The sequence below is a fragment of the Corvus hawaiiensis genome, chromosome 2 (genome assembly GCF_020740725.1).
Source record: "Corvus hawaiiensis isolate bCorHaw1 chromosome 2, bCorHaw1.pri.cur, whole genome shotgun sequence".
Lineage (NCBI taxonomy): Eukaryota > Metazoa > Chordata > Aves > Passeriformes > Corvidae > Corvus > Corvus hawaiiensis.
The window spans coordinates 22,333,124-22,346,137 of NC_063214.1; the positions used below are offsets into that span (position 1 = coordinate 22,333,124).

At 37.5% G+C, this 13,014-nt stretch overlaps 1 protein-coding gene across 3 annotated transcripts in view; it reads left to right on the forward strand.

Moving 5' to 3' along the window:
- Positions 1-13,014, forward strand: part of CBLB (Cbl proto-oncogene B) — a 128,161-nt gene that overhangs the window by 65,226 nt on the left and 49,921 nt on the right. For all 3 annotated transcript variants that reach the window (XM_048293782.1, XM_048293783.1, XM_048293784.1), the window contains exon 4: positions 2,172-2,318. In XM_048293782.1, coding sequence (XP_048149739.1) covers positions 2,172-2,318 — 147 coding nt within the window. The remainder of the gene's footprint in view (positions 1-2,171; positions 2,319-13,014) is intronic.

Below are 13,014 nucleotides of genomic sequence, written 5' to 3' on the forward strand. Positions count from 1 at the left end.
TGATGCTGTTCCAAGAGGGAAGGAAGGGGCTTTGTGGTTTAGATGGAACCCTTTGGGTGTGTGTCTCTTACTGTCCACATCCTAGCAGCGGCTGGTTCTGGCCATGTCCTGTGCAGCTGTGCCCACTGGGCAGTGCCTCTGCAGGGATGTGTACGCACAGACACGCTGCCCTCCGGTCAAGGAAGTGCCCCAGATGGCACCTCTGTGTGACTTCATCCCTTAATTCACTGCAGGGCTCAAGCCTCAGGGATCCAGCAAGCTCACTAGGTGAATTTGTACCTGGAAAGAACCGCTGCAGCACAGCGCATTAATGTGGGACGTTGATTGTGCCAGGCAGGGGAGAGCTCTGCTCAAACTTGCACCGAGTCATGTTCCCATCTGTCCCAAATACAGAAAGCTTCTTGTTTAATCCGGGGTCTAGGGCAGACTGAGGAAGCCACATGAAACAGCTGTTGCTTGCTCCTCTGCATCAGGCTTGAATTCTGAGGAGTAAAATAGTAAAGAACACATGTGTGTAATTAAAATACAAAGGAAATAGGAAGTGGGATAGCAAGGAACTATTGAGCATCATAATTACAGACATCTGATTTTACTGAAGGAATTAGAGGACTCTGAATGAATTAGCCCTATAGCCATTCTTAATCTTGAGGGAAGGGAGAGCGTATTCATCGGGGGTTGGTTTGTTTGTTTTAAATTACTTATGTTTTCACAACAACTTTATCATCATTTTCTTGGTAGTAAAACCTATAGTAAATCTGCAACACAGCTTCCACAGAAATCTCTATTATAAAGTTCACAAATTTGGTTGAAGTAATTACCACCTCAGTGCTAAATTTAGTGTTCTTTCAGGAAGACCCCTGGAAATATGTTCAACTAAAATAAAAATCTATCTTAATATTTCCATGGGGCTAGGAACTTACGAATAAGTTTGAATTTATTTAAAATACTGTCTTTAAACAGTCTATAAATTACATGATTGAAAAGCATTTTATTGTGGTTTTCATTAAATTGCTCGAGTCATTTTTAAGTAGTACCTGAGATGGTTAAAGGTGAACGGCCTTGACATATGTGAGACACTTCTAACACCTTAAAATACTCCAGTAGAATTCACAAGAATACAAATCCTTCATCAGAAACTGCCTTGACATATGTGAGACACTTCTAACACCTTAAAATACTCCAGTAGAATTCACAAGAATACAAATCCTTCATCAGAAACTGCTCAGTCTCGTATGTAGTCTCTATTTTATATATTAGCTTGGGAAATGGCCCTTTTTTACTGCAAGGAGCATCAAGGAATCTCCAGGCACAAGTCCTCATAAAGTTTGCTACTTTTCCTCTCCTCTCCTCACCATTTCCCAAAGATTTTTCCATATGAAAGGATTATTTGCTTTTAAGGATTCTTTGTTCTTTGCACTATACTAAATGGAACTTCTGTGCCAAAAGCTAAGTAATCTTTGATTAACTGATACCAGTCTGGAAAATGTATGGAAATGAGATAACAGCAAAGAAGGTTGATTTGTTTGTTTGTTTATAATATGCTAGTGATAGCTGAAAATAAGTTTTAACTAGAGAGCATTTGAAAGGAGAGTAAGAAGTAAGTACATTAAGAGAAAGCTGAAAAGAACAAAAAGAATAAAACTACCATAGGAAAAAAGGAGTAAATCTAGTTCTATGCCATGTTTATATTTCTAGAAACTTGGACTGAAACAGGTTTGATGTCATGTACAAAACTATAATTTTAGTTTCTTGAGTGTGGGGTGGTTTTTCAGCTTTCTTTGGTAGGTTGTTTTGGTTTTTTTTTAATGGATAAGCTGTCTAATTAGTATAAATTCTTGCTTCTGCAATGAGTAAAGGAAATAGAAACACACAAGCTTAATGCACAAGGAATGTATCTGAATATGCAGTTGAGAACTCAAATTTTTCTGTTGCCAAAAAGTGATTTTATATTCATGGAGACTTAATGATAAATATGTCCTCAGAAGTGTGTGGAAACTCAAACCACTGATTTATATTTTTTTATGTTTTCAGTTGAAAGCTCAGTGTTTTTCTTGTGTCACAAAGGGATTATTACACAAATACACAGGATATGTGAAATACTGAAAGATGGATTAAACTTACTAAATTCTAAGGATTTGATGTGATTTTTTTTTTCCCTATTACATCCACAGGAGAAACCTAACAAAGCTGTCTCTCATCTTCAGCCACATGTTAGCAGAAATTAAGGCTATTTTTCCAAATGGACAATTCCAGGGTGATAACTTTCGCATCACCAAAGCCGATGCTGCAGATTTCTGGAGAAAATTCTTTGGAGATAAGTAAGTAGCAACATTTTATAAAATCCTGAATTCTTTCTAATCATAAGCATAAAAAAAAATGAACTTTTTACAAATCCAGGTAAGGGTTGGTAGATGTTCTGAAGATAATTTCTCATCTAAGTCTTTAAATTGGCTAAAATCACTAAGTTCATTGTTAACATTTTTTTTTTTCAATGTTGTATTTTGTTCAAGGTAGTTCTGTCAAGGGTACTTACGTTCAGTCTTACTGCAAGAAGTTTATTTGTTCCATTATAGGGTGAAGATAGTACATTGCTTTCACAAACTATAGGGCAAATCATGTCCTTTCCTATTAAAAATGTATGTATAGTCTACAAATGAAAACTCTGAAGTCTGAATTAGGAACTTGATACTAGTGTCATGGACAATGTTTCCTTATCTCACCTATACCTTTCTCACTACTACACTATTTAGTGGAATGAAGTGTGTAAAGTGTAGATATATGATTTAATCCATATAGCAAATGCAATAGTGAAAATGTAAAAGTAGGCATATGTGGGATTTTTGTTTTGTTTCTGGGAAAAAATCGATTTAGAATACACATACAAGCTAATAAAAGATGTGCAGCTTGTTCACTTTCTCATGTGGAATGTTTATAAGTGTAATAGTGACATAAGAGGAATGCCAGAGGCAATAGGTTGGTGTATTTTTCATTATAACGGAGGACTCATTACGGTCATCAGCTCTGGTATCTTGCACAACGTAGGCAGAACAATTTCTGCCACAATCTGTTGCCTCTTCTGAGCATAAACAGCTCTTTAAGATAAGTAATTTTTTATTTAGAATACCAGTGTAGTAGGTTGACACTTTTGCAAATCAGTCCTGTTCAGTGTGAATTTACAACAGTTTCACTTCCATGGTTTTTTTTTGTTAGTCTAAACACACCTACTGTCAGCTTTCCTCTTTCTGAGTTCATGGTAGTGTTTTCTGGTAGTTTCTTTCCCATGTAAGTAATGTTAGAGTGTGATGAAGTTGCTATATCAGTTCTCTGTTAGAGAAAAGGAATTTAACTGTGTTCTGTGTTGCCCATTTTAATGTGAATATGATTTTCAAAATAACTTCAAAAGTTCAGCTAAAGTTTTCTGAAGGATTAACTTAAATGACATGTAGGGTTCTCTTTCAGACAAGGCTTTTAAAAAACATGTCAGTCAAGAAAAGAAAAAACAGGATCTTTGATAAAATGACTAATGATCTTGTTTGTTCAGTGTTTCTATTTTTTCCTCCTCTCTTTTCCCCCTTTGCTTAGCAACTCTCAGAATTTAAATTTCCTTGTGGTCCTTCTCTTTTCCTGTTGGGCTCTGTCCTTGAATGACCTTTAGCAGATATCTTGATCACAAATTGCATTTTTGTCATTGGGATTTACAGATGATCTCCTCTGCGAGCTCTGTTTCTATCAATTAATCTAAACCAGTTTCCTCAGCTCCCCTATTCTCTGTACTGTTCCTCTTTGGGGTTCTTGACTGACTTCTCACTACTGTCTGTGTGAGATTCAAGTGATTTCCTTCAAGTTTCCTTCCAATGGTCCTGCCAGTTTCCATTGGCAGATGACACGATAGGCACTCGAGGTGTCGGACAGTAGGGTACTGTAACATATTAGTAAGATTTTATCAGAGCAAAGTTGGTAAGGAGAATCTTTCAGCTGCATCACTTCATCTGAACAACTCAGCTCTACCCTTGTCTTTTCCTTGCTCACACTTAACTCTGTCTCTCTCCTGACTCATTTCTTGGAGCTCTTATTTCTAAAACTTTTCATGGCCCCAGAGCTCTTGCCATGCATTTTCTAGGCTTTGTTTTTTTCCTTCTTATGCAAATTTCTTCATAGAATGCAACTTTGAATATGAACTGTCAGTAGGAACCCTCTGACCTTCTCTGCTCTCCCCCATGTACTTTGATAGGCTTTCATTTTTTATGTTTGGGTTTTCTTGTTTGTTTTTTAGGGAGGGTGATTGGATGTTTGGATCTTGTTGGTTTTTTGCCTAAAACATCAATGTATCAAGAATGTCTAGGAATCAAGGCAATTTAGTGACATCCTGTTAAACTTGTATATCTTTTGTAGTATAGCCTGAAATTTTTTTTGAGTTTTTTCTGGTCAGGTGCTTTACTTTCAGACCAGGTAAATAAGCACTGTTACTGGTGTTCCCAGCTCTGGTTTAATAAAGTGAAGCTGGTTTCGTTGCCTGTCTCCTCAGCAGGGAGCAGCAGATCTGTGCTTGGCAGCCTTGCCATTATCTCAGGTTTAGTTAATGATGCTTAAGTAACTATAAAACATGTAACAGCATATATGTCAAACAGATGAGAAAAGTTTCTTTGGCATTGTGTTTAATCTCTTTGTTAAACAAAATGCCTGAAGCTTTTTAAACATCAATTATTTTCTAATCCTTTTAGAAGTATATGGCAGATATGCCTGTAAGGCACCTCCTCTGCAATGGGCCTGTTATGACAAATTAGTTTGCAAATCTGCTGGTATCACTTCCCTAAAAGCAAAGGCTGCATAAAGATTTTGCAAACAACTCATAATATCTCTCTCTAATCTGACCACCTGGAGTTAGGCCCCTAGGACTTTCTGAAACCCCCAACTCTACTTAGTGCAGTGAAGAAGTACAGGGAGGAACTCAATTGTGCGTTCCCTGGCTGCATTTCTGTTTTACAGGGGAAGCCTGGACCCCTCACTTGTTTCTGAAAAGCAGCCCTTACTTTGGGGCCACTCTGCTCAAGATTAGAGCATAAATAAAAAGTAAGTCGTGCTGGATCTTGGCTTCTGATGGTAAACTGTTGCACAAAAAATTTTTCTATTGCAGTTTGATCTGACTGGAAGGAGGGAATTTGAACTATCAGATTAATTTATGATTTTTTTCAACATAGTATTATCATGAAAACAACCTTCCTGTTTCTAAACATAACGAATTAGATGCTTTTTTGTATAATCAACTTGTTGCACTCATTTCTTTCTGAAATGTGACATTTTTTTATTTTTTAATTTGAAATATTTTAAATAGCAAGAAGGTCACCAATAGTAATTTATATTTTTAAGTTAACTGTTTGGCTTTCAGTTTTTGAAAATGTGACCTACACTTCCATTTACAGAAAGCAACATATTTTAGTTTGCTGAGGAAAAAAATCCAAACCAGACAATTTTAATGAGTCCAGTTTTACTTTAAAAAAGGAAAAAAGATTTTTTTCCGGTGAATGGAGAACACTTAATTTTGTTGGCTACATTTGTCTGTCTGTACACTTGCTGCAAAATTGTGCAGCTGCCACTAAGTTTATTTATCTGTTACTAGTAAGTGTCATACCATGCAGTCCTTCTTTTTGTGTTTAGAGCTAGTCAGGCGTACATTCATATGGCTTCAAACTCATGAGCAAAGTAAATGGCTAGGCTCTTTCGAGCCTTGGGTCATACATGTAGCTGCTCTTTGGATTTCTGTTGAAAACATTGTGTAGAACTCAGCGAGCAATTTGAACAGCTCCCTCAGTGCAAAGTGCTGAGATAACCACATATTCTTGGCCTGCAGATACCTTCTCAGCTTTCACATGTCTGGTACCCCCTAAAAAACTTCTAGATAATGCCAGTAGTTGGAGAAGCTTGTCTGGGAGAGAATGCTTTGTGAGAGCAGCAGATACGTCAATAATGGAAGTCGTCAGCCCTCACACAGGCAGAAAAGTGTAAAAGGAGCACAGAGTCAGAGCCTTTCCAATTGTGAAGTTTTTCCAGTATTGCACGTTTGAGAGGGGAATGGGAAACCTGGAAGTTACAAGATGTTTGGAAGGGATCTGGAGACACTGATGTGGGGTTTAGGAGTGTATAGGGAGGACTGATAAATCAAGGTGGGAGATAATGAGATTTTGATTGTCTGGGTGAAAGGAGAAGGATGCTAATAGCAGTATGAAGAAGGAAAAAATGGAGGTATTGATTTTTCTGCAAGGATGAAGTAAAACATGTATCCAAATTAGGGGGTAGGTGAGGAGGTCAGCAGTGTTCAATTGAAGGCTCAGGATGATTTTGGTGTATTGAGTTTGTAAAGGAAGCGGACAGAGAAAAGTTATCAGGGAGATGAGCAATAGAGAGTTTGGATTTACTTTCTGAAAACAAAAATCAGGAACAAATGAGAACATTCCAAAGACTGAATGCCTGGAATAGGTTCTCTCTGGCATTTTCACCGGCTATGTGGAAGAAGAGAGCCTCTTAAAGAATATAAAGGAGCTGACTAAAAAAAGAACTAAGAAATAAATTCACACAAGCTTTACCTATACCAAGAAATAACTTGATAATTCCAAAAGCAGGAAAGTGGTGAAGTTGAGATGTGATTTTTCTGAATTTATAGTGACTGACAGAGTACAGTGATTGGAGCAAGTGGTTTTAGTGGAGTGAATCTTCACCCCTGGTTCACCATTACAGTTGTGCTGAAGCAAGTGTTAGTTACATGTGCAGCTAAACAGTAATGTTAAGTGGAACTATGAAATTGTAAGCCATATAACCAGCAGTTACATTTGTTCACAGATACTTTAATAACCCCCCCCCAGTGGGTTGTAAATATGCATGTAAAACACAATCTGATAGCATCTTCATTATCCACATTTTATTACTGTATAGTGCTTGATGAAGATTTCCCCTGATTCCTCACTCATTTTATTAGCACCTTACATCTTTTACTGGTTTGCTCTTCTGAGTAAAAACGTGCAAAATGCCACTGGGAGTAATCCTGGACTGAGAAGGAGAGCAGGCAAGAGGACCTAATAGATCTTTCAGCTTCTGAATTTGAAAACTACAGTGAAGTCATGCAGGGCTTGGTAACTATTGAAATTTGTGATTTGTGGCTGTCTTTGTGTTGCAGAATGAATCAGCAGCAAAATGTCAATATTCTTAGATTTTCACTTTTCCATAGTTCTGCCATTTATTTATCTTTTAAGCTTTTTATTCTTCATTGTGAAACTTTAAAAAATTTGAAGCATTTCTGTTACTGTTTTCAGATACATTTATTTCCCTACACCTTTTAGTTGCTGAGGAAATAGAAATTCTTTCCCTGTTGGGATCAAAGACATTACTATTTTAATGCTCCTATACTTTTTTCTAGATGAGGTCTGAAATGTATTTATTTTTTATTGGAATTTATGAAAAAATGTGGCTATTGATTTCTCAGTAGCAGTTAAATAGTGCATTTCAAATTGATACTCTAAACTTTGAGTAGCTATGGTTCTGCTGTGGTCAGTGCTTTTTGGCTCAGGAGAGAACAGACACAGCCTCAGTGGTTTGGGTTCACAGAAGAAGCAGTAAAACAGGCAGACCACAATGAACAACTTATCTGACAGTTAAATGTTTCCAAGTTCAAGAGACCTCAGATAAACTAAGTTTTAACACCTTGTTAATCCCCATAATTTATTACTTGATTTTCTGTTCTTGCTGCTGATAGTGCCCAAGAGCCCTATTACTGCCTGAACAGTGTAGAAATACAGACTGAAGAGTTGGTCCTGGCCCAAAGAGCTTCAAATCTGAGTATGAACTGAACTGTGAAGGGAAACAAAAGACAGAGATGAAAGAGGAAGAGGCAGTGGTCCAAATACCATCACCTTCATCACTGTCAAGACAGGTGTTATAGCAACAGGAGCTTTTAAAGAGGAGGATGTGAACAGGAACAGGGCTTTTGGGGTGTGGTTCTTTCCTCAGCAGATCAGTAGCACAGGCTTATTGATAAACTTGTTTAAACTTGAGCTAGAGACAGAAAGTACTGTTCCCTGGGTGCTAGTGAGACAGAAATCTCACTAAACCTTTTTCCTACAAATGCAAGATGAAAAAGATTGAATAAAACAACAGGTAATATTATAGAGAAGAGCAAGTCAGTGGAAATTTGCAAGATAGAATTAGAAAATGGAAAAGAACAGTCTTCACAGCTATTCTGGGTAGCTAAGAATAAGGTAAAATTGCATGTACAAAAGATAGAGAGAAGAAAGTTCTGATACTTGGTGCAAAGGGTTCTGAGACAGGAGAACAGATCCTCAATGGATAGGCAGGAGAGCAGTGTTTTAGGTATAAAAGGATGTGCAAAAGCATGAGCGTGCTTTGGGATTGTGGTTAGAGATCAGAGTTGAAAATATAGAGAAGTGTCCCCTTTGGGGACATGCAGACTTCCTGTATCTCTTAAGGAACTTGCTGTCTCTCCAGCAATGTCCAGTTACACAGCTTTGGAAGTGGCTTTTTCTGATGGTATCTTTTCCCCATTTCATAAGGTTCATTTTCTCTCTTTTGCCATCTCTGTTCTCATTAGATTAATCCATATTTGTTTGGAATGATGTCAGTATTTAGCAATTGTACTGGCATGATATGGCAGAATTCCTTTTTTCCCTTAGGACTGAACTTCTCAAGCCTTCTGTGTGTCAATTATTTGCTCTGCAGTTCAGAAACAGTGAAAACATGTGGCCTCTCACTTAAAAATGAAGCAGCCACCTTAAGAAAATGCCCTTTTCAGTGGTGATAAGTCAAAATCCACATTGCTCACTGCAGACTTAAAAAGAATGTTGTTTCTATCTGGGTCAGTGTTTGTTTGAGTATTTTTTAGATTGCCCTAGAAACAGTAATGGCCTTTTTGTGGTGTGTTTTTTGGCAACATTTGAGAGTCTCTTGCAGACAAAAATGTTCACTGTAAGTTATACAGGTACATGTTTACCTCCCTAGACATTCTTGTGGTCTGCTCTGGTTCAAATGGAAGCAGTGTCACTTGACATTCCAGGATAGCTGCATCTCTGCAGTTTTACACAAGTGCTGTACTCTTTGTGCTCAGAAAATACATGCTTCATCTCCAGGTTTATTTTAATGTCTTTTTGCTTTTTAATAATGTAGCAACATTTGGGGAGTTTTAGAAAATCCCATGTACACATGATCAGGGCAGGAGGGAAGAGAGGACCTAAATTCCTCTGCTAAATTGCTTGAAAATCATATGCTAGACACTAATCCCTTTTCCTTTAAGCATGTGGAAGTTGTGTGGGTGGTGTTTAAAACACTGTATTTAAGATTATAGAGTCATACTTGGCTTTGATGTGTGCCAACAATAGTAAACAGATACCATCTTATATAACAGTATTTTTAAAATCTTACACTTCAGTTAGAACACTTTTGAGTTCATCATTCTTCAAATACACTTACTAGATTTACTATTGTAGAAGAAAGGGAGAGAAGTAGTGTCATTTAGAGAGGCCTATGGAGAAATGGCTTATTTTAGGGTTTTTTGACAGGAGAAATGACTTATTTTAGGATTTTTGACCGGACTCTTTAAGAAAACAATCCCAGGGTAAATACCAAGATCCAGATATTTTTGTTGATTTGAGAGATGCACAGAAAACCCCTTCAGGAAATATTTTTCAGGATCATTTGTTATATTTTGTTTTCTTTCCTTGAATTGGTGTGGGCTTGCTTCTACTCTAATGATGAAGAAAGGCAGTACAAGGACATGGGGTGTATAAATCATTTCCTAAAAGACTGGCAGGTAGAGATTAGGATTTCCTTGTAAAAGGTCCTTCTATCCTTTTACTTCTGTACATTGTGTACATTGTGGCTTTCTTCATATTTTTGTGTCCTTCTAATATTATCTCTCTGAGGATTTTTGGACTGGTAGAGGGTTGCAATAAATTAACATGTAGCACAGTAACAGTATGTATGTGTAATTTAGTCAGATTTTCTTCTTTTTTTCCCAAATTGTATTATAAAAAGAGAAACTGTTACCAAAGCTCTGGGTATATATATTTGTAATGTGTGCACATGCAGTAGGGCTGTAAACTTCGGGCATCAGACCTTTGAGGGAAGTACAGTCGCTGTTTAGTACCATCCTCTCGTGTGAGAGACTCCCCAGAACATTGTCTCAGCTGGAGTCAGTCATGAGCACTTCTTCTACAGGGGATAGCTTATGTAACTACAATAAATACCTGAAATACTCAGACACTGCACTTCCTCAGCCTAATTCTGTAGAGAACTAATGTTACCAAGACATCAAATCACATCCTTCTGATGAGCAGAAAGCAGAGCTGACTGACTCATCTCCTAGACAAGTGTCCGCAGGTTCAGCCTAATAGCATGAGGCATATGCGTAGTATCTGCCAGCCTCTGGTGCGAGGATCATTAGGACATGATGCAACAAATACTACAAAAAGATCCCTGAAAATATTTATAGGAGATACTGTCTGTGGTTCAGGAGATGAATGTGGCAGGCAGTGGTTTCATTGCAAACAGGATTTTATTTTTTTCTTTCTGTGTTTTATATATGTAAACACATATATATTTAGATAACAGTCTAAACGTGCTATTAATTAGGACAGTCCCGATCTCAGCCTTAGTTTGGTAAGTCTTGTTCTCCTTCCCTTTCCACCACCCCTGCCACCAACCAAAAGTCAAGTTAAAGTAACTCTTTAGATTTGAATAATGAACAGGTGCCTTCTAAGGCTGTGTATCCCTAAAACACGAGAAAGCAAGAGCAGTGAAATGTTAATTCAAACAGAAACTCAACTTAGCAGCCATCTCTGAAAGTTTCTTTCATTCTGTGTGACCCCTCCCAGATCTCTGCCAGAGGAGGGTGTTTCTCAGGGTGCCTGAAAGGTCACCAGGTTTCAGTGATGTAGGAGCAGGAGGAGAGGACATTGCAGAAACCTTCACCTTGTGAAGACTCGGTAATACCCGCATTTGGAGTGGGTGTGTGCTGTCTGCAAGGCCTCAAAAGAGCTCTGCATATGTGTGGATAAACTGGAGAGAGAGACACTGGGCGAGAAATGATCCCTGGCTGTTGCTGTTTCAAAGTATTTAGGAATACTGACTCTATAAAATAGCTGCTGAGAAATAGGAGTTAACAGGTTTCAACAACCAGTTCACACCTTCATTTAAAGAAAGAAAAAGATAAAAGACCTGTTCCATGACGCTGCAGAGAAAATAAATCTGTTGAATTTAGTGTGTTTTAAATTTGGGCCACCACTATTCCAAACGCTTCTTGGAGAAATCACAAAAAATCACCTTAGATATTATTTCATTAGCTAACCACTAATTTCCCAGCATCTGGTTTCTGTCTTGTCCAAAGTGCTAGCCAACAGAGCTCTAAAAACATTCTCCTGAAGACTTTTGTTTTCTGTGTTGCTGGTGGAGTTTTGGGGGTGCAGTGTAAGTGAATAGACAGCCTAAGATCCTACTTAGTAGTTGCATCTAAGATACTGTCTTGGGTAAGGCATGAAAAACGAGTTGTTAAGGTGTAGTATGGCTGTGATCATATCTGATAAATGCTCTACTATTGTGTTTTTTTGTTTAAAGGTTATTGTCTTAACCTTTAAAAAAGCCTCAAAGCAATAAAATAAACAACCGTCCTCAAAAAACCCCCCAAAAAAGAACAACCAAACAAAAAGATCACAAAACCCCACAATGAACCCTGAACCTTTTCTAACCCCGTTTCAGCATGATCCCAGTGCTGTAACCATTTAGGGCGGTTTATAAAGAGAATCAGAAAACATTTTGGAGCCATGGTTACAGGAGCTAAATAAGCAGTAGGCACTTGAACTGAGACAACTTTTAACACCACAAAAGCACTGACTTTTGTAGTTTTTTTGTCTGAATTTAATGCAATGTTTCATTCTCTTTACTGTAATGAAAATTTGATGTGCATTCTTTCTTAAATGGCATCTGATGTGGTATCTCTCTTCAGCTCTTTGTGGTTTCCTGTTTTTCATACGCAGATGAAAGTATCTGCTGAGATCTATTATACTTCCCATTTTGTCATTTATGACTTTCTCAATACAACCCTGCATGTAACAAGTGGATTTCTTTCCACTTAGAAATGTAGCAAATATCTTATGCATTAAAAATACAGGAGTGTATCTTTAGTGTTGTACTTCAAATTACTGCTTGTTTTATTTTAGGATAACTGCACAGTATTTGTTACGCAGGACCAACTTAATACAGTTGGTTTCCCCTTCCCCCCCCATACTAAGTAATTTACATTTGTGCATGAGAAAAATAGTTGCAAAAACAAAGGCAGTTTGATCTAATAAAATTTACAGGAAATATTACTAAGTCTGTGAGGTCTGTGTCTTTAGTTGATTTAGCAGTTACTAACAAAATATTACTATGAATGTGTGAGATCTTGTCCTAAATAATTATGCATTGCTTATATCTTGGTTAATTAGAATGTTTTTAAACATAATATAATCTGATCTCAATGTGTGGCAGAGCATTTTTAAGAGAAGGTGTTATGGCTTGGCAAAATTTGGATTTCACCCTGACACAAGAAGAATTGCTGTTATTGAGAGTGATAAGATGGAGCACATCCAAGTGATCAGCCTCATCCCAGTTTCCAAATACAAGAACTCAGTTGGTAAAATAACTAACCTGCATTATCTTCAAGTGTGCAAATAGAAGCTGAATCTGACAGAACATGGCTTTGTGTGTTAGAAAGGATAATTCTAATTTCCTGTCTATTAAAGTTAATGTAGCTGCCATGGCTTATGGCAGGGCTTGGACCCTAGTGGTATCTGGTTAATTGCTGTCATGTTACTTGACCACTGTTGATGAGCTTTAGCTATAGCAAAAATCACATCTCTGTAGATATTAAATTGATGCTTATCATTCTGGAAAGTGAGGCTGTGAAGAAAGGAGTTCTTTACCAAGCACAGAGCAGGTCCTTTACATTATCTCTGAAAGGACGTGAGATTGTTTGCA